The 27,254-nt window shown below is 38.5% G+C and overlaps 1 protein-coding gene and 1 long non-coding RNA gene across 4 annotated transcripts in view; both read right to left on the bottom strand.

Moving 5' to 3' along the window:
* The window catches only part of LOC149918506 (uncharacterized), a 95,577-nt gene that overhangs the window by 53,261 nt on the left and 15,062 nt on the right, over positions 1-27,254 (bottom strand). The window contains exon 3 of one of the 3 annotated variants that reach the window (XR_016465080.1): positions 25,698-26,216. The exons of the other annotated variants lie outside the window; for them this stretch is intronic. This is a non-coding gene — a long non-coding RNA (uncharacterized LOC149918506). Of the gene's footprint in view, positions 1-25,697; positions 26,217-27,254 lie in introns of those variants that run through there. 3 annotated transcript variants of the gene reach the window in all.
* On the bottom strand, positions 5,554-22,776 carry LOC149918507 (uncharacterized). Its single transcript, XM_090137537.1, has 5 exons — positions 22,754-22,776; positions 22,609-22,671; positions 20,057-20,100; positions 9,175-9,406; positions 5,554-6,792 (listed from the first exon to the last, which is right to left on the bottom strand). The coding sequence occupies exons 1-5, from the start codon at positions 22,774-22,776 to the stop codon at positions 6,711-6,713; spliced, it is 444 nt and encodes a 147-aa protein (XP_089993663.1). The 3' UTR covers positions 5,554-6,710.

Raw genomic sequence — 27,254 nt, 5'->3', positions numbered from 1 at the left:
ATTTTCTGCTTATTTGCCTCTTTCTGAATCTTCCCACAAGCACGTAAATAAAAATTGCCATCAAATTGTATCTCACTGGTACTGAACTCCTTGCTAGTCTTTGATGTCCTTCTTTTATCTTTCCAATTGTACCCAGATATTTCTTTAGTGTTCTACTTCTTCCCTTTTATATGTTCCCTCATAATCACTTTTATTCTATAGCCTCAAGACAATTCATGCTGTTTGTATCACTAATAAAGTCTTCAGTCTTAGTCAAATTGCTGACACTGAGAGCCAACATTTAGGTGAAAGTATGAAGCAATAAACTCTCCATTATGTTTTCTTCATCATCTTTTATCAGAGATAAAATATCCCTATTGTTTAGTGGCTACATATGAAGTTCTGACAAAACTATAACACTATAAAATTTAAAGCCAGTTTTATTGATGTCATTCTTAAAACCCATTCAAGAAGATAATCCAGAAGAAGTTGGGTCATAAAGGCCTACAGGTCCAGCGTAATTCCTGCTCTAGAAAACAGATGTCTGTTTGAGGCAGTTTGTTTTAGTATCACAGAATCCTAGAAACATAGAATCATTAAGGTTGAAAAAGACACTAAAATTATCTTGTCCAAGTGTCAGCCCACTACCACCATGCCCACTAACCATGTCCCTCAGTGCCACAACCACACAGTTTTTGAACAGCTCCAGGGACGGTGACACTTCCAGAGAAGAAATTTTTCCTAAGAAGCTCATATATCCAAATTTCTCACAGTTAGTTCCATTGTCAATCTGTTTCTAAAATGTTCCATCTCCTGGCAGCCTCAGTTAAAGAAATATCCATGATTAGAAGTGGCAAAAAGAGCTTCCAGAATTGTAGTTTATCTTCACCATCAAAGCAGGGAAATTTTATCATTATGGCTTAAAGATGAACAGAAGAAGCCATAGATCTTTGGCTGTCTTGCTCAGTTGTAATAGAAGTGAAATAAGCTCTAGTTGTACCTCAAAAAGAGAAGTAAAGAACAAGACTCTCCTAGGGTCCTTTATGAATGTTCTGCTTCTTTGCCTCCCTGCTGCTTTGAGCAGTTTTGCACAACACCTATGTGTATGTTAAGGAAATCCAGCATGTTGCTTGTGCATTTGGGAAAGCAATGGATGAACATGAAAATATTGTGTCTGTTCACAGCAAAAGGGACTACACAGAAACAAAGAAAATGGAAAGAAAGCAAACACTACTCCTGTCTTCATAGAAATCAAACACAATTTTAAAGGCAAGAGGGAAGATCCAAGGAGTTACAGTTCAGTCTGCAGCACATCAGTCTCTGCAAAGGTGTTGGAGCAACTGATCCTGGAAACCACTTCCAAACGCAAGAAGAAATTGTCATTAGTTTAATGACACGTTTAAGTTGTTCTGAAAAGTTTACAACTGTCACTTCTAAATGAATAATAGCAGTGTCAGATATTTCTCAAGAAGTATAATTTTGTTTTCTGGAAAATCCTAATGTTTTCATATTTCTTCCCTTCTAAAATGAAGCAAAGTAAATATTTCTCCCAGGGCTTTTAAAAATCTAGGTCAAAAAAAAGGTCAATTTAGATAAAAAGTTTTAATTCTGATTTTTTTTTTTTGTTTTTTGTTGTTGTTTTTGCCTAGCTAATAATATCCGACACAGTCCTGAATGAAATGTTTTTCCAAAACGAAATACTCAAATAGTCTGTCATGACAAGATTATAAAAAAGTTACCAAAAAGCTTTGCTTTGATTGAAAGAAAAACAAACAAACAAAGTACAGTCAATACTGACACATTCCCACAGAACATCTACAACTGATTTAATTGGCATTTTCTCACTGAGAAACATTCTGCTCAGAATTTCTGAACTCCTTCCATGACAAGTGCATAGAATCATTGCTCTGACCCAGGCAACCCATCATACATGCAAGTATCTTTTTGAGCTGACAAAATGTACGTTGAGATTATTAGTCTTTTTAAGGTGGAATCACTTTACTATATTGTTATGACACAGGTAGAACAAGGAAAAGCAGAGAAACATTTCCAAAAGGGGTTTCTCAGAGGGACAGTTTCTCCAGTTTTCCTTGAGACAACATTTTTGTGTATTGTTTTTGCTCCAGACCATACCTAGAAGTCACATCTAGTTCTTTAATTGGTCATTTAATATTATTGCTCAGTTACATGGAAGATTTTGAATTTTCATCATCAAATAGAACTAATCTGTGGAAAAAACATAATTGAGTTAATGAGGTGTTTTTAAACCAGGAGCTTTAAAAGCATACAAAAACATTTTCCAAGAGTGATACCAGACTGATGCATGTTAACTGTAAAGGCTATGTTGATGCACACCAGGCTTGCATTAATCACAAGGGCACGTTAAAGCCACACAAATGTTTTATCATGATTTACTCAATTTGCGACTGTTAATCTTATGTTGGCATTTGTAAGGAGAAATACTTCTGCAAATTACTGCATTTCTTTTATTTTAATCATTTTAGATAAATTAAATTTAGAGAAGAGACCAGAAATTACTGCTCTCCATTACTATTTATCCAACTCATCAGGGAATTTGTAAGGACAGAAAACATCTACTACTCTCAGGATGACTTTCTGTAAAGATTTCTGTCGTTACCCCTAGACATGAAGGTTCCTGCAGTATATAATTGAAAACTGAATGGTAAATTTTTGCAGTGAAACTCTTCAGAAGACTTACTTAACACTTACCTGAGGTCATAAATGCTTTCTAGTTAATGAAACTTATATTGTTCTATGACCATATCAGTGAGCCCCAGATACTGAAGACACATATATGCAGTGTGTACCATTTACACATTCTGAACTGTATCTGGCACAAGCAGAAAACTTTAGTCACAACTGAACCCAAACAGGAAGCTAAAGAAAAGCATATGTTGCTTTGGCTCAGCTATGTATAATTTTGCATTAAATAAACCAGTTTATTCAAGCACAAGAGCCTCTACAGATCCACAGATCTCAATAGATCTGACAGGAAGAACTGAGAATGGCCTCTACACATAAATAAGCTGAATACAGAAATCACACGGATAGATCCAAGATCCAGGAGCGCACAGGTAATAGGCATACAGCCTTATCTGCTATTAGGTAGAGACTTCTGACTTAATATTGAATATATAAAGGCAAGTAGAAAACAAGAGAATCAAAAAAACAGCTTTTATTTTCCTCCGATGTCATCTGGTCATGTCAGTCATCAGAGTTAAATCCAATATCTAATTGCAACAAGCTATTATGAACAGCATTTATGAATTTATTACATGGTGCTATGCCAACCCTGCATTTCAGCACATGCTCCAGTCATTTCTACTTCTGCTTCTACGATTATCTGTCTGAACTCCATTTCAAAAGGACCAGGCTGGTGACAAAAAGTGTGTGTGTATGTAATGGGTGTTATCATGTAAGACACTTTTTCTTGTATACATTTATACTTTTGCTATCGTCACAGTTTCCTAATTCCTTTATGTTTCCATTATATTTTATAACTCCATCCTGAATGAATTGCTTTGAAAACAGAAGAATCCTGCACCCTGTAGCTCTATTTACATATGCAGAAAATGACTGCAAAAAATATGCAGAACACAATATTGTCGATAAGAAAATGTTTCACAGCCACATTGCATGAGGAAAGACAAGCATAGGAAATGACAGTCAATGAACCACTCTCTTCTGGTTTTCATCATTCATATGTTGGGCACTGTAAGTCATTATGAACACATCAAAACTGACATGTCTATGTAAGCCCCTGCCAAATCTGCAGCCATTTTCAAGGCTCTTTTACACAACCAAATGAACAAAAACATAAAGGAAACTCAGTCCACAATATTTTAGGGATAAATAATAAGTTTGGTTGCAATACTGTACATTCAAGACCCGTTAAGACAGAAAAAGCAGTTACATGAGATGCAGTTTTATTATGATTGTATCTCAGGAATAATATTCTCAAACATAAAAACATATGCTAACAGATGTTGAAGTGTTTTTTAATGAAGTGACTTTTTAATGTGCTTCTTTAATGCTAGAAAACTAAGAAAATGATGAAATGAATGTTTATATTTAAGGATGGATGGTAACAACACGATCAGTGTATTTTAGTCTGGTTTAGAAGAATTTGGCTCTAGGTCTTTTTCCTCCATTTGTTCTCATTTTTTCTACCTGGATGGTAGCAAAGTTGCCAATCAAAATTAATTTTATTAAACTTTGCTTCTGGAAATAGAAGATGATAATTTTAATCACAAACTCATAAACATCATTTGCACTCAGAATACTTGGAATTATTTGATGTTAGGTGCCACAATAATCTCTGATTTCTCACTTTTCAAATGCAGCTTTTAGATGAATCACCCCAAAATGCTCATGGACTACAATATATAGTCAATCTATTACAAGTAAGAAGTAGCAGCTTTAAATACTTTTTAGCTTGTACAAACACAACAGGATCCTTTATAAGACAAGCGTGGGGAATGTGTGCATGAGCGAGGGTTTGGAGAACAATGCCACGTAAGACAGAAATAGTAGAGGTTCTGAAGTATCCAGATAATGCTAACAGGATATCCATGGATACACGAGAACTTTAAAATATTTAAATAAGATCTTACATATGTTAGAAAAACAAGTATTTACAAAAGTCATTTACAACATGTAGTAATTACAACTTCTTGTGATTGCTATAAGGATAGCTTTCAGTGGGGATTTTGCTGCCTCTCTTTAGGCTCACAGGGTCAGATACATGGCAATCCACTGAGGGCAAAAAATGCATGCATCTAGAAAATTATTTGTATATATATATTACACTTATGGAAAGTTGCAAAGCTCTTCAAAAGAGGAAGACCACTTCTTTTCTGCTTTCTGAAACAGGAGAGCTAAATGGCCTCAATTGTTTGCATTACATTTGCAAATAATAACCTACACTGTTCTTGTTTTGTTGTCCCTTAAACTTCCCTCTTGCTATTACACCAATAGGCATTCACATTAAGATAGAAAAAGGAAGAAAATTAACACTTAAAATTTCCAGTGAGAAGGAAAAAAGAGGAGAGATCACCAACACCAGACAAAAAAGGAAAAAAAAAAAGAAGTTAAAAAAACAATGTCACAATCTTCTATAGATCTCAGTCATATTTTCCTCTTCTGGAAAAGAAATTTTCCAACCATTGTACACAGTAAAAATGTACAGTTTGTACATACTTAGTCTGTTACAGACAGGGACTGCAGATTGTTTTCCTTAAGTCATTATTTGTGATTCAAATTTCCTTCACTCAGTCAATACTTACAGCGTAGAAGGAAGTGAGAAAAACATTTCATTAGAGCCTCGTTATTTGACCAACTAATCAGAAAACAAGTAACTGCAGACAGACTTGGATGCTTATTATTTTGAGATTATGTCTTCTTTATCATTTCTACCAAATATCTTTAAAATTTTGCCCTAAACATGCAAAAGAAGGACGTGGCAACCAATACTCCCCAAAATAATTTTTCAGTGCTCTGTTGTTTTCTTTAGGCTCCATCTTGGCATCAGTTTTAAGGGGTCAGTGATGATTTAAAATCCCTCCCTTCCCACTCAGTCTGAAAGGGATGCCTATATTGCCAAAAGTTAATATTTTTATACATTTTACTCATTAAAATTCACTTCCTTGCTTTCAACTCGGAATTTATGGTATCTTTTGAAATTATTTCTCTTCCTCATGTGTGCTGTGATGTTGAAGACTGTTAACAGACTGTGAGCAGAAAGAAAGATCATCTTTGTAGATAAAGGGTGAATTCTCTACTGCTGCCTGTGCTGGCACGTTTCCATCCAGCAGCTCTTTTGGCACTCACATTACTCTGCCTCTTTACTACAGCTTGCCCTGCAGCTTAACTGCCCTTTCTCTCATACCTCATGCACCCATTTTATCTTCTTGGAGTTTTCTGCATGTAATTTATTAATACTTTTAAATAGATAGCCATTAACCGAAGGAAGAAATGATTATTTGAAGCATGCATCCAATCAAGTGTATGAGTGAGTTTATTCACATGAACGTTTCCACAAAAATCATAAGACTTACGCACATTTGTACTCAGGGCTGTTCTACAGGCTGTTCAGTTGCTGAAATATCTTCAGCAGGCACAACTGAATGAACTAAAAAGATCTCAGACCTCCATTCCCTTCAACTCTCAGTTGAGTCCTGCTGCCTTGACAGTCAGCCTTGCCCTTGTTCCCCAGCTGTTAAATCTCTTGAGTTTTGAAGCCTACAAGCAGGCGAATTCCCTGTCTTTCTACTTGAGACTTGGTATTAACATTTCACTTCCAATAAGAGAAATACAACCTAATTTCTTTAACTGCATCTAATGCTAATCAGTTCCCTTAGGACTGTGTCTTGCACCTGCAGATGTCTCCCTGAGCCTTTTCTTATGGGAATGCTTTAGCTTTTTTAGAAAGACGCCCATGACACAGCAGGCAGAAATTCTTTCATGCCATTTCTCTGTTCTTTCAAAAGCCTCTGGTTTTCCTTGTCAGCACCTCGTATGGTTGAGACACCTCAGCCTTCTTCATATTCATGTAATATTTCTCCAGTTATTCTTTTCTTTGTTACTTTAGGGATGGATGCCCAGGCTTTTCCAAGCAGAAATATAATCACATTCAGCAGATGTGTGCAGACACAGAAGCAAAGAAAATTCCTCTAGTGCTGTACCACATAGACATTTCATCTTGGTGCCTGTCACTCCAGCAGATGCTGGGATCTTCTGTACAATACTGGGTCATGATGAGAAGAGAAGATGTCAGCACAGGACTTCAGTTCACTGTTGTTCCAAAGTAAGAGAGAGGAGGTTGAACAAGGAAGAAATGTTAAGTCCTACCATTACACAGGGAACGTGATGGTAAAATGTGGTAAATAAGGCAAGAACTATCTACTGAGGACAACACACAATAGAAAAATAGTACTGTCCTTGAGCTGGCACCTCCCTGGTACTTCTCTCCAGCCCAGATAAGCCATAATTTGCCAGGGAAGGTTCAGGTTGGATATTAGAAAACATTTCTTCTCAGAAAGAGTGGTGAGGCAGTGGCACAGGTTACCCAGGGAGGTGGTAGAGTCATTGTCCCCAGAGGCATTCAAGAACTGTGCAAATGTCACTTTTCCAACCTCAATGATTCCATTTCCCTTTGGAAAGGAGCTGCTAGCTAATGCCTGATTGCTTAGAAAAGGTGGGCAACAGTATAGAACATTCCTGCTTTTCTCCATTTTGCTGCATTTCTCCTTCTCCTTTCAAAGCAATAGGTGCTTCCTCCCTAAAGGCCAGGCAAATTGTTCATATGCTGTGTTTTGCCCAAGAATATAATCTGATGGCCAGAGATCTTCTTATGCAAAGATAAAAACATACCACACATACTGGCTATTTCATTGGTAGTGCAGTGAGTTTAGCAGTTTCTTCACCACCTGATAAACTTGGGAAAAAATGCAGCCATACAGGTCTCAAAACACAGATCACAAACTGGGTGGATTTCTCACTTCCAAAATTTTTAGTGTCAGTTTCTGCAAAATTACGTTTCAATGCTTGAGATCTGGGTGAGTTGGGGCATTTTTACATACTGAGTGCACTCTTACAAAAAGCCTACAAGACCACCCATTTTTTAAAAGTCCTTCAGAGGCTGTAAAATAATAGTGAGTTAAAGAATGTTATTAATGCCATGTGGGCCACATCGTCCTCTTTGTGCTTTTGGTCAAAGAACAAATTAAAGCTGCATTGTTGCTTTGGTGGACACCTAACTAGCTGAACCATATAATGAGTTAGTCATTACTGTATTTTTAGATCTCCATTTCAGGTAGTCAGTCCTGAAACAATCTGCTCTGGCAAGACAGTGCATGGCCAGGGAAGTCAGACTTCCAAAAATAGTAAGCATTCTGCATTTTAGTGGGAGAGCACATCGGACAGCTCTCATACTGTCATATCCTACATAATCCTATCTCTCTTGCTGCTCCAGATACCATCTTTATGACTTTTGTCAGCTCCAAAAATGGAACAAAAAATATGGACCAACTTCTGTGTAGGAGCAACTCATAACTGGCAACAGGTTGTTAATGCAGCCTTTATATTATCAACGCACAAAAGAATTTCTTAATAAGTCTTCTACAAAGCCTTTCTTCTTTCTCTCTTACCCTTCCCTGTAAATAGAACTCTATCTCACATATTGCCTCTAGATGACTGCTGTCCTCACATATTCACAACCAGCCCCTGGATGGTTAGAGAGATTATTCTGGACTAGGGGGTGACAAAAACGTCCTCCATAGTGGTACCTCTGTTATTTGTGAAATCAGTGACATTTCTGGCTTTATTCAAATATTTTCCTTGGAAAAACAGAATGTCTTTTTATCAGCACTGGAAAGGAGTAATGTATGATGTGTATCTTGCCGTACTGTCTGTGTGATCTCACTACAACATGAACAGCAATTTTCATGACTGCAGGCCTATTTTAAAATAAAATTATTTTCAGGTAATTCCAATACTTCTGTTTTCTCCAGTCAGAATTCAATTTTTTTGTCTGCTAAAACAAGGAAGCGCGTACCCCAAACAAAACACCTAGCTAGTCCTTCTACTTTTCATAGACATCTTTATATCAGTAAAAGCTAGTATCTTGGTAACAGGAACTCCAGAGCCAAATTCTCTGCTAGCACTGTCCTGCAAGACCATTGCCTTCAATTCAACTTCACTGATTTATAAGCCCTAACTGTATAATGAAATTTAGCCAAGTGGAAAGTAGAATATAAAAGCATTATGATGCTGTCAGTTTTACAGTAGAAAGCCTTGTAGCTAGCACTTGTTTGGAAAAATAACAAGCTCTGAAGATCTTGGCTACATTTCCTTAACAAGTTGTCTTATTAATGCCATTTCTCTGTATGGAGGACACCGTGTTAAATCCTGGGAGCTTAAACAGAACAAGAATTATATTAAAATTTTCATGTGTCAAGGTCTTCTCAATGAAAGGAAGCTCTAATGACAAGACCAGTAGGAAAGTACGCAGTTCCCTCACAACACAGGGTTCTCCACTGTATTTCTCTGTTTTTACAAAGCCCTATAATCAGTGTTAAAAGACTGGGAACCTTGACTAGATATCCAAGAAGCAACTGCTACTTCAACCAGGTGACAGTTTCAGGTAACGCTAGTTAGAAGTTCAGAACAACTGACCGGAAAGATTTACAGAGCTCTTCTTCTTTCTCCTTGTTCCATTCAGCTGGGGGTTTGTTTGTTGCGTTTGGCTCCATTTCTTGTTTGTTTCCTGTTGTGTAACTTTTGTCCACCAAAGCTTCAGGCCAACTGAAGCTCTGCAATGTCCACAGGAAGGTGAAAGAGCAGCGTACGGCAATGTTTGGGCTGAGTCGGAAGCGTGGTACAAAGCAATCTTCCTGCGTGCGGCTCCCTGTGGGTTAAGTACAAACGTATACGGGCTGTCTTGTTCCTAAAACTGTTCAGCTCTCGCACGTTTGCCTACATCACAGGTGACTCCAATGTTTAATATAACTCTAATGTAAAGATTAGCGTAGCTAGTTAAACAGAGATGTGTACTGCTCCAAAACAAAATCTGTTTATATTTATATTTAACAACAGGAGGTGTATCCTCTAGCAGATATTCCAGTCTGCCTGGAAAGCGTATAAGCTCTATTAAGGGAGGCTTACAAAGGCTTTGACGATTCCTATGGTAACCCAGTAGAAAGGCTGTTACCATGGGGACTAGCCAAGCCTATATAAACCTTCTGTCTTCATTAGAGTATCTCTGAGACTGAATGCTTTAACAGTTACTGTTCTGGAATAGTTAACAGCAATCTCTGCTTTCAGGAAAGATGTATTATTTCCTTCTGGTGGAAGTCCAGTTATTCTGTCAGCTCTCAATAATACCCACGAGCCCAAATACCTGTTATGTACCTTTATGTGGTGAACAGACTACATGGTTGTATACACTTTAAAAAGCATTCTGATATTACTATCCCCAGAACCATACGATATGTACATTATGCATTTGAAATCGCAGTTAGTTTAAGCATAAGGACACAATAGGTCACACTTTTTAATTTAAATTAAGGAACTTCCATGCACAAAGTGTCCTCTGTCTATGTGCCGCTGGTTATCTGTGAAGGTACATTTCAGTTCATATTATTCTTCTCAGTTACCCGTAACTCCTTCTAAAACATCCATGCACAGAGAGGAAAGAAATCTTTTGAATTGAAATGTTTCATGCTTGTTCTCAGCAAAATTTGCTTTTTCTCTTCTACTCTCTCCTTTTCTCACCCCTCTCTTCTCAATTCAACAGATTTTTGAATTATTCAAGTGAAAATAAAAGCTTTTTTTTTTTCTCCATATGTTCTACACCAAATATTTTACATACTCACAACTCAAAAATAACTGAAGAAATTTCAAACTTAAATCTCAGCAATTTGAGCCATCATTAATTTTCCCACCTTTCTCTTATATAGTAATGAAACTAATTTCTTCTTTTTTATGCCTTTTTCCTTTGATATATTTGTCAGAGCCTTTCTTAGCACTCTCCCTCCTTATCTTTGTGATGCTATTCTGCACATAAAGATGTGCTGTCTAAACTACAGATCTCAGAGTAAATAAATCAAAGAAACAAATAAATGAAAATTCTGAAGAATCCTCAAAGACTTCAAACATGTCCCCACTTGCCTTTGTTTCCAGTTACCTACCCACATGTGGCAACACAATGTGAGTTCTTAGCTTCAGTCTTAGAATTAAATGGAAATAAATTAAAATAGCTTCTCTATCTTAAAAAATAATGAAATAAAATAAAATAAATAAAATAAAGCTGTACAGCTGCCTTTTACAATAATATCTTAGACCTTTCCTAAAATGCAAGGAAAATCATTATATCCCTCCATTTTGTATGGATGGCAATAAAGTCACTGATTGGACATCTTTGCTCACTTCATCAGCTCTTGTTATGAAGCACCCTCCAGTAAGAGACATTCAGAAATCTCAAGGCTTTCATGTATCTATGAACCCAAATCTCAATCAGCCTACATTCAGTGATGCAAACTTAGTTCTTCTAATAAGTTACTGCTTGGACGAATCTGTTGTTTTTGCTACATATGTGAATAAGGTACTAAGGAGCATAGTTTAGTGATGGAACTTTGTAGGTCAGGCTGGACTTGGTGATCTTGAAGGCCTTTTCCAACTTAGATAATTCTGTGATTCTACTCTATGTGTATCAAAGCCAAGAAGTATCACCACACTTTATACCTTTGTTTTCTCTAGAGATGCTTTGATCTCCCATTTATGTGCAGTATAAGATGGAAAAAGAAAGTAAAATTAGTTCTGTTAATTCTCATGTTTGTATCTCTTTTCCATTTACTAGCATGCTCAAAATATCACATAACAGCATCACATATGCCTGGAAGACATACATCTTGGCAATTCATGCTCTTTGCTTTTTCTAAGATGAATTCAGAAAAAATGACCAAAGACAGTATCTGCTTTGATGCACGCACTTCCAAGTAGCATTTATCTCAAAATTATATGATCTAAAGGTACTATCTAGCATGTTATAGTCTGATGCAAGCAGAAAAAAAAAAGAGAGAGAAAGAGAGAGAGAACAATATGTAGTATAGGCAGTAAAGTCAGTGTATGCCTCAGTTCTTGTGAGGATTCAAGTCTTCAGGCCGGACTTGTTTTCAGAACTGCAATATGATTAAAATCCAGTTTAGTGTGAGATCCCTACTCAATTGAATCACTTTAGGCATACAGACAAACGATCCATTAGGTTTGTATTCCCTCCCTTACATTTACATTCTATTACAATTGCTCACACACTGACAGCTACTGCATATGCCAACTGGACACACAAGTGCTTATACAGCTTGAAAATCTGGGTTTTAACATGTTGTGAAATATGGTAAAATAGTGGCTTGCAGTGCACAGCTGTGCAAGCAGTCTCTGTACTGCATATCTATATGCAGGACTATCCATATCGTCCTGGCATCATAGTGTACACCTTCACAAGCACTCTCAATAAAATCCAGTAGCATCCAAAAGGTGCTGTAGCAGAAATCCTGTGAAACTGAACAATTAAAACAATTCTTTTGAGGGTGACCTCTCCTAAGAAGATCTCATGTTTTACAGAGCTCTTAAAATACCAGTGTTTGCATGTTGATAAAAAATCTCTATGTTGGAGATTTTGTTGGAGTTGGACAACAACTATGAAAAGGATTCTGCAAAGTAAATGAGGTGGCATTACTTCCTGCATTCTCATTTTGTTTGCTGAAACTACATGTGCTTAGTTTGAAGTGTATTTTTATCTGTTCTGCTCATCTTTTCTACTTAGTTTTCTGTTGGGCATTGAAATAATGATAGCTAACTCAAATGGTCACATTCAGACATTGACACCACTACCAGCACCCCTGTAAGCAGAGCCCAGTGAATGCCCTTGAAACAGCCACGTACATGCCAGCTGAACAGAATAAGGTCATTTCTCACCCTTGCATCTCTATCACAGCAAGTAATTGCTCAAAGGAACAAAGTTCATTTGATGTTCTTGCAGTCAAGAAATCACTGCCAATTATTGCAGCTGTGAATGATCCATGACCAGATTGGAGAAAGATCCTTAAGCCAGCCTCATGGCCACACACCAGATGCAGATATAGATGTTATGTATGTAGATTTGCAGACGTTTCGATACAAATGGCCTAACAGTGTTGCAGAGGAAAGATTGGGCGCTGAGTGATATGTTCGTTCCTTCTGCATGGTGAGACTTACAGTTTGAGATGATTCAGTTAGGGCGTATGACAGCAGAGAGTTTTTAATCTTGTTAAAGAAAGCAGTCTTCCTTCCTATTGGATAGCTAGTGGCAGTCTCCAGAGAGATGACTTCTTCCCAGTACTGCACAGGATCCCACTGCTTGCTGTGCTGGAAGGAATGTGTCAGAACTAATCTTACAATAACAAGTTGCACTGCTGAAACAAATCTTGGTACTGACGTAAGCTGAGTTGTTTAATTAATGTTTACGAAAGGTGAAGTAACATCTTTCCTTAAGAAAATGAGAATTTGTTGTCATTTTCACATATGAAGTTTTCAACCAAACTAACATTACTTGGAAAGGGGAACAGTTATCTACAATTTAATAAGGCAGATAAGGGTTTTGGAGAGCATAGTGCTATCCAGAAGATAAGTAAGCTTTGTCTTAATTATAGGTATTTCGTATGTTGCTTCTCATTAAAAGCAATTTGGTGTTGAGAGAAAAAAGCTTATTATTATGAGCGTATTCTGAAAAATCAGTGATCTCCACCATATCTTTAAAATGTAACACTCCATCAGCAATGAAACTGAAGTTAATTGAAGTAACATTAACCACACTGGCAGAAGGGATATCGTTGGCTGAAGGGGCACCAGTATTTAATATCTCCTTAATTAAAAAATAAGCACTTCTATGATTCATAGACCACTACGCAAAATGCAGAACTTTGTTTTCATAGTCAACAGAAACTATGAAATATACATCCAGCTTGTCTTTCCTGAATTTCTTTAAGTTTAAATTGGTAAGTAACGCTAAATTCTTGTAGATGAATCATAACATATTGCACAGATGCAGCATATTCTTCCATCTTCAAAGAAAAGTCCATTAAAAACATTATCAAAAGACCCCTAGGGGTATTTTCAGGTGTTTTTCTACTGTGTTAGCATTAGCTCATGATAAACTGTGCTCATATCTTCAAGAATGCTTAATTTCCCACAGTTGGGTGGCCTTCTGCCATCGAAAATCCCATGGGAAGTAGTTTGAATAAAGGGATACTCAGCAACATTCCTCTTATGGTGTATTTTCAAAGCTGATTTGCGTACATCTCTAGGGAATCACCAGGGACACAAGGCTACACACAAGGGTGGGAAAATGTTTGAACATGAGTACTTAGCACTGTGATGTTCTCTATAGCTTTTTCATGAGTTTACATTGGGAATGAAGCAGACAGTTCTCGAGTGCTGGACTTTCTCTTCCTCCATGCTCCTTTCCCACACACCTGTTTGTGTACAACAGAGTAGTACTGGGCCCCTCACAGAAGAAAGTCTAATATTATCAAGGCAACTACCTTCTTTCTGTGCCTTCCTTTCTAGTTTCATGCAGAAAGGGAAAATTTGTGTGTTAGATACTTCCCTCACGTCTCAGCTAGCTGCATCAGTCTTAGTTTTTCCTTTCAAACTCAGCACAGTTTGTAAAATCTCTCTCTAATAATTATCTTTCTTTCCTAGAATCATCACTCACCTCACATGAGGTGCAATTAATGTTGAATTTTGTCTCCAGGAAAAGGCTAAACTCACTAGAAGACTGTCCTTGCTGTAATGTGTCCACAAAAACAGTACATACACAACATTACCTCGAGCCTCTCCTCTGCTAACTACATGTCACAGTGGAAGGAACACGTATTACTTTCTTCTAAAAGCCTCTCCTCAACACTTCTGAAAGGTTTTTTGTTTTTTTTTTTTTAAACATCACTTTGTTTCTCAATGAGTCCAAAAGTTACTATCCCTCTTCATCTTCCCTAGGTGGTCTGGGAACCACAACACCATTGCAATCCATCTATACTCCATCTTTTAACCAAACTCCTCCATTCTCACCTACTGCCTCCACTCAGGCTACCTCAGATATTTATTCTATGCATGGTGGTTCCTAGCCTATTCAGCCAGTCAAGTACTGCTCATTTTCATTTCTGTCAATGACTTCAAAACATCTCATAGTCACACACAAACACCAGTTTTAGACGTAAAAGAAAGGCAGAATCTTCACGCATGAAATCACAAAATTGAACATGGCTTCTTTATCTCTTCATCATCTGGACACTTCTCTGTCTTTTACCTGCACATGAAGGGATTTTCAAAAATGGAAAACAGTCCTAGAGCTAAGAAGAGAACACCACAGGACCTCTGTAGTTGAAGAATACCATTCATTGCTAGACTGATACCAAGGGAAATTAGGCCAGAACTGAACATGTCCCATCTGTTTTTTGGTTTTCTTTTTGTCCTCCAAAGGGAAGCCAGTGTTTAAGATGGATACAAAGAACCTAGTTCTCACAGATGACTGAACAGAAACTAGAGTGCTGCAGTATTAATAGGCCTAGAAACAAAGCAATCTCTTACATATTCTACCGTGCACTGCTTCTTCAGGCATTCTCCCATCACTGTTGCACTGGGGCAAAAAACCTAACACAACACTGAAATCACAGTCATTTTCTGGCATCTCAGAACGTTAGCTGCAATGTCCTAACCAATCCTACAGGATGCAGGTCAGTAGGGGAAGCAAGGCAATAGGTCTGTCCCCTCTAGCTGTGGGACCATGAACTTGCACAACACTTGTACCTGTTTGACAGGCTCGCACATCAAGACACAGAGCATCCAGAGCTTCTCAAAGTCCTCCTAGGTCAGTACAGCTTTATGCCACCCCCAAACAGGCGGTTGGTTGTCAGGCACAATCTGGCCTGGACTGTTTTTTATTGTATAAAGTTGCTATGGTATCACCAATTAAAAATTCTAAAAAATAATCTGCATCTGTACAGCATGCTAAAATAACCTACCAAATGACACGTCCTTTCGTAGAAAGCAGTTCTACTAATTGCTGAGGGGCAGATTCCTCCACCCTTCCTCTCACTGAACAGTGCCTTCAAGCTGCAAATACTCCCACTGCTTTCAGCATTTGCCAAGCTGAAGTTTTGCACAGAAACCATGAGTCAGACTCCAAAAATCAGGAGACAGGCTTAAAAAACCATGAGATTTAACTATGGCAACTGAAGTGTGTTGACCTGAAAAATGAATCTGGCAAAGCAGGAATTCAGCGTAAGAAACAACCTCACCGCTAAGAAACAGGTGGTCAGCATCTTCAGCAGAAAGTGATCCCAAGCATGTCCAAAAATATATAATCTAATAGACCACATATAGGATAGAACAATGTCAAACGGTTTCAAACTAAAAGAGTGGAAATTTAGACTGGATGTAAGAAAAATGTTTATTTTGGTAGTGAAGCACTGGCAGAGGTTGCACAGAGAGGTGGTGGATGCCCCATCCCTGGAGACACTCTGTGTCCAGGTCTGGGCCCGCAGAACAAGAAAGATTTGGAGCTCTTAGAATGGATCCAGAGGAAGACCACAAGATGATCAGAGGGCTGGAGCACCTCTCCTATGAAGAAAAGTTGAGGGAACTGGGCTCGTTTAGCCTGGAGAAGACTCTAGGGAGACCTCATTGTGGCCTTCCAATACTTGAAGGGAACATATTAATAGAAGGGGAAATGACTGCTTATGAGAATGGATATCAATAGGACAAGGGGGAATGGCTTTAAACTGAGACAGGGGAGATTTAGGTTAGGTATTAAGAGGAAGTTTTTCACACAGAGGGCGGTGACACACTGGAACAGGTTGCCCAAGGACGGTGTGGATGCCCCATTCCTGGAGGCATTCAAGGCCAGGCTGGATGTGGCTCTGGGCAGCCTGGTCTGGTAGTTGGTGACCCTGCAAACAGCAGGGGGTTGAAACTAGATGATCATCGTGGTCCTTTTCAGCCCAGGCCATTCTATGACACTCAAGGTCAGGCTGTACAGGGCTCTGAGCAACCTGATGTAGCTGTAGGTGTCCCTCTTCACCACAGGGGAGTTAAGCTAGATGACCTTTAACAGCGCCTTCCAACTCAAATGATTCTATGATTGGTAGGCATTTGTTGGCTGTCCCTGATCCTGACCTTCCTGCACTAACATCAGATCTAACTTGTTGACTTGCTTTTGCCAAATGATTAGTAGACTTTACAGAACCTGCCATAGTCATCAAGGTGCCCTGCTTTGGACTGTTCCTGTTCCATGAAGTCACTGCTCATTCTCAGTGAGCCCTGTGTGCTCCAATCACCCCCTAGCTGCCATATCCTCTTCCCCCGAGGAACAGCCCAGCTCTCACCATACTCTGAGGGCAGCTTTGCAGGAGTTTGCATGTTTGACTCTGCCTTGGCCCAGCTCCATGCTGCCACAGGGTAATAGAATTCAACACTGCCCCTCCACTCCCTGTGAGGAGCTGCAGCTGCCATGAAGCCTTCCCTCAGCTCCTCTGCTCTGGGCTGAGCCAACACAGGGACCTCTGCCACACCTTATACATAGTCCAAGCAGTTAAATCAGAGGACAGACTTAGACTTGGTCAGACTGATGCAACAAAAACCTGCCTTCTCTTTTTTCCTCCACCGTCACAAGCCTTTACACTCCCATATGTACTGCTAGTAATCGTTTACACCTTTCTCCAGAACAGTGAGCTAGAAGATTGCAGTGCACAGGAAGAGACCTCAGCACTTTCCCTCTTTAGTTCAAAGCTTTCAAGTTCACCTTCTTCACAGAGAAAAAGAACCTGAAAGTTTTGCAGCATTAGTTTCTCTATGACAAACAGACAACTTAGCTTCAAAAAGTTACCAGCACTGATTTGTCTCATGAAGTTTGACTGCAAAAGAAGCCTTATAATGCGAGTTTTACATTTGTATCTATTTAGGTTAGAAGCTATCTATAAGTTCTGCATATTAAATTCATACTTTATTCTACACAAATTTATTAGATTTTGGTCAAAACACAACCACAGAATGGCTTGGGTTGGAAAGGACCTTAAAGCCCACCCAGTCCCACCCCATGCCATGGGCAGGGCTGCTCCCCACCAGCTCAGCTGCCCAGGGCCCCATCCAACCTGGCTTTGAGCACCTCCAGGGATGAGGCACCACAGCTTCTCTGAGTAACAACATGGTAATAGTAGGATTTACATAAGAGTAAACAAATCTAAATAAGTGCCTTTATTGTAGCAAGAAAAAATGGCAGTTTGTAATGCCATTACATCAGAAAGCTGTTCCTATGGATGATGACAAAAAAATCCTGTAATTTTCAAAAAGAAATTATTAGCAGGTTGTGGTTTTTAAAATGGTTATTGAGAAGAACTAAGTGAATATCTGTCTGGGTGCTACAAGTGGGAACATGTCTAGATGCTATAAATTTAGAGATGAATAATCTTTCTTTATAAAAAGCATAAGAAAAGTACAGAAAAGATGCTCCATCTTAAGAAAAGTCCATATAAGCAGAATTAGCTTCCCTATGAGGAAATAATTACTGCAAGCTGCAAAAATAGAAATAAAATCTCTGACGAATGGCTGGTGTATGAATTCCTGTAGCAGTTTATTTATGCAGACAATATAGTGTCTGGGATGAAACAGCTCTGTTGGCAGAATGAGCATGAGCCACTGTATGTGGGCTCTCAGAGCACTGCATGGGAGTGTTTACTTCAGCTCTCCTGGAACCATACAGAAGTGACGTTATCATGCTAGAGCCTGAAATAGGCACTGAAATCGCCAGCACCAAGAGAGAGAGCTGAGCATGTTGCTGAGATCTTCGTCATCAGAAAAAAAAACTAAATAAACTAACAGGAAAAAGTGTTTGAAACCTCCACCCAAGCAGATCTCACTGAATTCAGAGACACATTGCTGGACTCACTCATTCACACTTTGCCACTGTTATTTGCCTGTAGAGTTTACTGTCAGATGGGACAAACCACATTTACTTGCCCTTTCTGTGTTTGCATTGCTTCTAAACAAGAGAAGGGATTGTGACAGATATTGTCAAAAATCCCCAGTGAGAACAAAATACTGGTGATCCTCTCTGCCTGAAATTTAAAAACAAATAAGCAAACAAAACAACCAGATTGTATACAAATGTTGTAAAAAGCTTATTTTTCTAATCTGAAGGATCAGCCTAGAACAAAAAATACAATGATTAAATATGACCAGTTTCAGGCCTGGAAAACTTACTGATCCCTTCTGTTAGAAGATACCCCCAGCAGACCTTCTGATAACCCTTTTGCTGACCAGCAACAAAAAGAGGAGAAAAATACACGCACACAAGAACTGGAAAAGCTGTGGCATATCATGAGCAAGAGAGTAGCCAAGCACACTTGGCTTTAAATGCATCACTCATCCACAGCACTACTGACCAGGTGGGTGAAGAACAGGCATCCTGACCAGTTTGGTGTCACATTATCCCAACAAGCTCACTCAGGTACTCTGTTGGCAATGTGCCCAAAGCCTTGTGGAGAGGCTCACAGTCTGCACTGCTCACAACCAGCCTTGAAAGATGGTGTGGGCATTACTGTAGGAAGATTCCTCCACAACTAATAGGCAAGGGCAAATCAAACCATGTAAGTTCTCTGAATTTGTGTTTCATTCCCTTTCACTGAACACATTGGGAGTCTTGCCATTGATTGCATAACAGAAGGACTGGCCTATGGAACCTCAGGCCTTTTTTTTTTTTTTTTTTTTTACTTTTCATTTTATTTGCTTTGTTTATTTTTTAAGTACTCATAATCTCACCAAAAGAGATGAAACACTATCAGTTCTCTATTTCAAATTTTCTTCCCTCTTTTCTTCTGAGATTCCATCACATTTTTTTGTGAAATACTCAGAGCAATTGCTACAAGATCTATGTTGTGACCCTCCCAAAAATATTTAGAAGGGAAAAAAGTCCCTGTATACATGGACAACTTCTTCCAATATCTAAGAAAGCCAGTAAATGTAACCCTACAAAAGCTATTAATATACCTCAGAAACTAATGGTTAGTTTAAAATATTCTAAGGCAGGTGGTTGAAGCAGGTGCAGTTGAGAAGAGCAAATTGCACCTCTCATGTAATCATTACTATGAGAGAATCACTAGGACAGACAGTACAGTAGGAAACAATCAAAAACTCATGTCTTGTCATGGAGGAAGATATGAAAGAAGGCATGCAAATAAACATCCTGATGCAGAAATATGTTGTCAGCCTCCACATTCTACCAGGTAAAAAAAAAAGTGTATGTTTGTGGAACTTCCTGCTTTTTCTGGGGGAAAAAAAAAAAAGTAAACAACAGCATGGGCAGAAATGCATCATGCTCGGTGGCAGTTTTTTCCTTTTTTAGCTCAAAATTCTAATGTTTTATGATCCTGTGCTTGCACCTCCTCAAGTTCTGAGCACTTGTTTTGCATCATATGAATGCCTGGTTTCGTAAGTATGTGCAAGGAATACTATAAGAGAGGCTGACCTGACTCTGTAGTCCAGTTCAAGAGTGGAGGGAATCTTTCCTGACTGAAAAATAAATAGAAAATGAGCCAACAGGAATTATCTTCACCTTTATTTTTGCAGCCTTACAAAAACATGAAAACATATTAGAGAACATTTATTCTGCGGCAGGAAAATCTAAGTTATTCTGTTCTCATTAAATTTTTCTGTATTTGTAAGCAATGTCTTGACTAGCAAAGGAAGAAATTCTGTGAGGCCAAATGCTATATATGTGCAGAAACAAATCTCAATAATTGCTGAAAAAAAAAAAAACAAACCACACATTTCCCCACCACTTAGATATCTAAAACAGACAAAGGTCTTTATAATATCCATGGGAGCAGCAAAAGCAACAACAGCTGATTGCACTAGCTAAAGCAGAATCAATGAAAGGGTATTGGCAGTGATTGTTAAATAGTAACTCACAATACATTAGACACAACTGCAGTATAAACCCTTAGTGAAGGAAAGAAAGAAATCACTTCTGAATGCATCCTTGACATATTGTACCACAAAACAAATGTACCTATTCTCTGATTCTCATGCATAGACATCAAATTATGTGCATATAAATAGACATTTTTAAAATACTGGGCACATTTCAGTGTATGAGGTAAAGATTCTTTTCAGGTACTTAACCATCATTTCTATTTCTCCAAGTATACCTGCTGAATATTATCACTACTAAAATTTCTGAGGGAGTTTTTAAGAATTCCAAAGCTTGTGTATTCACGTAGTATGGGATTCTGAATATACCCATTTCCAAGGCTTTTAATCCTGCATTTATTATCTAAATATATTTAGTCACTATGCTTAGAGAAAAACACATATATTTCTAGTGTTAGTTTAAATTGATATCAGTGACTCAACTTCAGCTGAATCTTTGATGCTGAATTTCCTCTGTGTCTTTCATGACATAACAGACGCATCAACTCAATTTCTTTACTTATTTTTAACAATTTTACTACCAGAAAAAGTAGTATCACAACATGCACACAAAATACTTTATCTATCCTATAGCTTTTCACAACTTGAATATTATGTTCTTCAGGGCATCCCTTGGTAAAATATATTAGTATTAATATCAAGACCTTTAGGCTGGAAGGCCAGAGCAGATCTCTTATTTTTATTTTATGCTCACCACAAGAACCTAATTCATTTTCATTGAGCTGATACCTAGCTAGTTTTACATTTTTCTGAGGGTATTGTTATCATGCATATCAATCATTCATCCTAACTATGCAGATTATTTTTTGTAGGCTGCAGTTAAGACAAGAGACCTATTATAGTCAGACAAGATTTTTTTTTTTAAAGAAAATTCTATATAATTCTCATTTACCTGTGTATAATACATTTAACTAATTAATTATCTACATTTCTGAGACAGTCAGAACTTACCGATGGAAGGTCCTGAGCAACCTCAAAGCCTGTCCTGCTTTGGGCAAGATGACATACAGAGATCTCTGCCATTCTAAGTTCTTCTAAAAATTTACATTATTGAATGCAATTAAAAGTAATCCTTGGTTCACTGTAGTATTGATACACTGACTAAAATGGCTTTTAATCACTTTTATATGATAAAAGCCAGTAGGCTTCTTGCTCAAAGCCATCACTTCACTGGTGTGGGTCCTCAAAGGTTTTCCTAGTCTGAGTGAACTAAAGCATCTTTCATCTTTCTCAGCTTTCTAAAAGATAGGATTTTCTGAAAGTTGACTCCTTCCTTCCTCTCCCTATGAGTCAGGTATGGCCATATTACAATATTAATTCAATTTGAATGTATTTCTATCTCCATAAGACTGTTCCAAGCTGATAATAGAGAGGATATTGTAAAGAGCACCTTGAATCTGGCAGAATATAGTGTTTTTTTTAAATCACAATTAACAGATAAACATGAAATGGGCCAATAATAAAACCCAGAAATATAATAGATGAGGAGAGAGCGCAAGCAAGAAAACATCATATTCTTCACTATAAAATATCTAAGTGTTTTCAATAAGGAAGCCAGATGCGCTACAGTCTACAGTTCGAATGGAAGGTGTATGCCTTCAGTTAGAAAAGATTGCAAAATGGCTTCATGTGTCCCATAATGCTTCTATCTTCCCACACATCACATCCCCTGTGTCATCCTTAACCTCAACTACAGATAGCCTTCATCCCTGATCTGACCTCAAACAAGCACAGTCTTGGTGGCACTGTGTGTTAGACTGCAGCAGATGAAGAGAAGTTAGTCCTCTGAATATCACTGGTTCTTATTTCCCTGCTGGATTACAATTTCATCTGAGAGGTGTATGTAGACATTTGACACAACCAGTGAGAGAAACTACTCTTGCTAGTTAAGACTCACATCAGATGTAATGACGAAGTAAAGCTTTCACAGAAAACCTCTCTGGAAGCCCATCTGGGGAAGATTTCAATTGCCTTAGTGAAAAATCAATGAATACATAGATATCATAATTAAGAAATATACAAGAAAGTTAGGCTAAACATTAGGCTAAACAGCTTATCACACTAAAGAAGAATGGATAGAAAGCTTACCCTTGTCCTGGGCTCTCTGAGAAGACTCCAGGAGGAGCAACCCCCAAAAGAGATCCCTCCCAGCTGGTAGTCAGCTCTTAAATGGGTCTAGGAGAGGTGGAGCCAGGCTCCACCCCTTCTGGTAGCACAGCTGAATTGCCTTCACCTGTGCTCCTGTGGCTGACCCATTGCTGGCCTCAGGTGGTCAATCAGAGGTTCAGGCTATGATTCAGCAGTTCCCATACATTTAGGGAATTTCGAGATAGAACACCAGCGTGCCCTTTCCTAACAAAAGAACACCCAAAGGGAATAGCTAATGCTGCTCTCGCTGCCTGTCCCAACTCAGAACAGATTTTGCATGGACAAAGACTATGTTTTCAGTGATCTGATTTGCAGCTGTCTCTGACATGAGGAGTTTGAAACCAGCAGTACTGCTAAAATGGCACATATTGTCCTACTTGTGGCAGACCCTGGGTAAGCACCAAGTCTCTAGCAGGGGCTGGCAGAGATTGAATGCCTCATGGTGCTACAAAAGCACCATGATGACATGTTCAAAAAATTTAGAAATTGGAGAAACATGGAAGTCTCTAGGACTAAAGGGGACTAATTAAGGGACAGGCTTCTGCACTTTGGAAAAAAGCTCCAGATTACTTCAAAATTAACCAGGAAATTAAAAAAAAAAAAAAAAAAAAAAAAACTCTACAAGAATTCACAATATGTGAGGTAATTGTTGGCTGGTGCAGCATTACTTCTACAGATTCCTTTAGTATTACCCTCACACAGCATAAGGGGAAGGAAATACTGTTTTCATCACTGTTGAGCCTTTCACTGATTCCAGAACACAGACGTTTTGCTTGTGAGAAATATGGGGTTATTGTGCTCATTCCTTAAAGCTGAGATTGTGTTGCTGTGAGCTGCCCCATGGGCTGGATAGGAAGTGAGTCAACACCTGGAGAGAACAGGAAAGGAATCATAACCCAGGGGTTGTTCAAATTTAACTTTTAGATAACAAAGTAGTAAGAGGGATGAGTGGTGAAATGCTGCAGGATATAGCCACGACCTAAGGCCACACAGGCTGGCACAGTGGCATTATGTGGATGAGAAATTAAAGTATCACTAAGAGGGCAATTTGAAGCACTAACCTCACATAATAGATAGAGTAGGTAGTGTAGAGATGAGAGAAGAATGAGAGAAGAATACAGCCCTTTTTTTTTTTTTTTTTTAAATTAAACACCTTTTGTGTTTTAGACATACCAGTCAAGACCAGATCAGAGCAATTTGGAGAAGGTGACAGCTGCCCACCATGAAATGTGCAAAATATTGTTTTAGAAAAGTATAAGGAAGATTTAAAGGGATCTGAGAGAGTTTGTTCTACCACAAAGGCCCAAACCACTGGAGAGCTACAGTATAAATGGTAACAGAGATGAACCCATGTATTCTTTGTGAATACTTTATGCCTCTCTGCTGGCTCATGTCCTGCAAGACATTTTGCCATCAGGGCCCTGTTCATGCCATTCATTCAGGCTTTCACAGGGTGCAGTTCAGCTGGTTAAAATCAGAAGTGTCCACATTAAGGGATATAAACTCTGGAGGCTTAGATATGAGCACAGATTAGCTATGGGCAACAATTCTGAGAACTAAAAACGGGAGCACTGCATCACCGGATGAGCTCTGAATGGAACAAAAGGATTAGCTTAAACACAAGCTCAAAATAGAAAATAATTTTAGCAATGTTGTTTGACTAGGAGGCTTTTTTTCTTTCTTTCTTTTTTTTTTTTTTTCTCAGAACTGATCTGCAAAGGAAAAACTACAGCAAAGCAACTTCTCTTCCATTTGCTCTCAAGGTTTCATTTTCTTTCAGTACAAAATCTACAAATTAATTTAAGAATCTCAAACAATGAAATGGATGGGTTGATATGGTCATGTTACCATGAGCAATAGCAATGTTGCTTCTTTTCTGGGAGAGCTTGACTATTTACCTGCCATTGCTGTGCTACCCAGCAGCCTGGCTGACCTCTCAATTCATGACTAAGTCATCAGGCAAAGTTTACAGTCTGAAAAAGTGAAAGTATTGTTCAGCTGTGTGGTTTACCCTTCCTTTGAGAAATCACATCGCAGACAAGACTGTAAAGGTTGCCTCCACTCCCTCCTTTTTGTTAGTGCTGATTTGGGCTGATTTTTGGGACAAATTACAGCCTGATGTGAGACACACAGCAGACCAGAGCCCAAGATCAGAAGAGCTGCCAACTCACTGGGAGAGTGGTCTGACCACACCGCTTTATGGCACCTCTACCTTAGGTAAAGTCCCAGGTCCATGTAGAACTTACTGGAACTACTGTGCTTATCCAAGGCAGCTTTAGGATGTCAGTCACGAACTAAACACTGTCTGTTCATAGCTCCTTTAATAGAAGGATGTTAGAGAATAAGACTTAATATGTGAACAAAATTCTCTGTCTCTCCCACACACATTTTACCCTGTTGTCTTCTCCACCAGGAGATGGGCATATCTTCACAACCCTACCCCTAACTTAATTTGCAGTCCATATGAAGTCATCTTCCCACATAGACTTCCAACAGCTGTTCAAATCTGGTTAAAACCTCTTTAACCAAGCCCACAAACGTGCACCTAGCAGCAGATGCACGTGTTGGTTACCAGCCCTTTATTTATGCGCCTGTGTTACACAAGTATCTGACTTTTCAGTCACCCTTTAGAAAGGAGATCAGTAGTTATTTTCAGTATGGTTTCTTTTGACAGCTGTTAGCACAAGAGCAGCATTTGATGGTATAATGTGAGAATCCAGCTGTCCCACAGTGTGTCTAGAGCCAATGTTAAATGATCAGAGAGCAGACTGATAGCCAATCAGTTCTTCAAAAACCTCACAAGTTTGGCATTTCATTGCCATATTTACAAATGCCCCCTTTACGTAGTTCAGTTCTAAAGGAAGTCTGAAAATTGATATACCTGGACCCATTCATATATTTCAACTCAGAGAACTCTCTGTACTAGTGAAGTAAATTCGTCGTTTCTGTTTTTCCAAGTAAAACTCAGTTTACCATGGCTTTCGGTCTAGATACAGTTTCCTCATTTGCTTTTATTCTTTGTAGCAGCAGGGGAGATTTTAAAGCTGAGCAATAACCCATTCAATTACTTTCTGGTGAAGGGGCTGGGAAGATCTTCCTTTGGAAAAACCTGGTGACAGTGTGTACATATTCCAACTCAGAGTGCATCCGCCAATAAGCTGCTGAGTTTAAAATGCCTTCCTTCTCTTGTGTGTAGTGCAAATGAAGTCAGTGGGGTTTCAAATGAAATAAAACTTGGCGCTTCTTCTCAAAAAGCCATATTTTGTTTTGCTAGATCTGCAACACTCAAAACTGCTTAAGTGAAAGCTTCTTGCACATAAGAGAGATGAATTTAGCTTAGGAAAGAAATTCTGTCTTAGTTTAAATCCCTTAGGCAAACAGGTGTTAGTCTGGGCAGAATTTGGCCCTCTGGTCCTTTTATTCTACCCCTACACTTAACACTTTCCAGAGATAACTGGACGATTTCACCATTCACTCACAGATAAAATATGGCCAATAATTCTGAGTCCAAGGCGTAGATCTCACAGCAATGAACAATGCCAGTCCTGCTAAATGAAAGGAACAGAGAACAAAGGCAATGCCAAAAACACAACTGGGAAACCATGTCCTCTTATTTTAATTTTTCAGTTTGGCCTAAGCTATGAAAACTATTGAAGATAGCCGAATTCAGGTTTTTTTAATCACTGTTCAAGTAGGTCTAGAAGAATACCATAGGGATAAACACCCTCAGCCTTTTATCAACCTGAAGCAGTTATTTTTCAGAACTGTGACACAAATGAGAGTCCCTGATATTTACAATTTGCAAACATCATTTATTCTGGAAGTTGAAAATAAATGTTTTTATTTTTATGATGAATTAAGGGTAATTTTAAACCGAGTAGGTAATTATATGGGCATTTGCTATTCAGTATATGGAAAATATATTAAGTTGTAGCGCACACATACACCAAACATTCAGCACAGCTGATAAAGTATATAAAGCTTCATATCTGGGGATGGTTTGAGTCAAAAGCACAAATCAAGAGATCTTAGCTCCAGACCACACAACTTCCGATATGCATAAGTATCTTCTGGTAGATGGCAGCAAACAAGGAGGTGATTGTCAGAGCCACCAAACACTATATTTGAAGAAGAGTGGGCCAAAATAAACCTTATTTACTTCCTGTCCTCCGTTTTAAGATGAAAGCAAAAGAGAATGGCCAAATTAACAAGAGAACAATAACAGTAACATTTATCTCCTTTCCGCTTCTACATCATTAGTGCATACCACATAGAAATGAACAAGGTATTCTTTGGGGAATGTTTCATTTTTACTGTGAGTTCAAGAAAATACACTCCAAGTGTATTCCTGAAACGCAGAGGAATGGGGTGGGATTTGGTGTTAGCTGACATGCCAAAAAATTGACTGTTACTGCCAGTGACCAGCAGGAGACAATATTGCAGTGTTAATACATCACACTTAATTCAAGCTCCTGAATAACTGTAAGCTCTTCTGTAATGGTCAGTAAAGCATTAGAAAAAAAAGTATATGTTTGAAACTGAAATGGCTGAAACATAAACAGTGGTAAGGTTGATTTTCTGTTGAC

The sequence above is a fragment of the Phasianus colchicus genome, chromosome 3, assembly GCF_987193195.1.
Source record: "Phasianus colchicus chromosome 3, bPhaCol1.hap1.1, whole genome shotgun sequence".
Classification (NCBI taxonomy): Eukaryota; Metazoa; Chordata; class Aves; order Galliformes; family Phasianidae; genus Phasianus; species Phasianus colchicus.
This window is presented reverse-complemented; position numbering and strand designations above follow the sequence as displayed.

Bases quoted from the DNA above. Each gene is read 5' to 3' on its own strand.
- LOC149918507 (XM_090137537.1), bottom strand. From the start codon at position 22,776: ATGGGTCAGCCACAGGAGCACAG. The intron at 22,672-22,753 runs GTGAAGGCAATT...GCTGACTACCAG, and splicing joins GGTCAGCCACAGGAGCACAG to CTGGGAGGGATCTCTTTTGG. The intron at 6,793-9,174 runs GTCAGTTGTTCT...TTGGAACAACAG, and splicing joins GAGCTCTGTAAATCTTTCCG to TGAACTGAAGTCCTGTGCTG.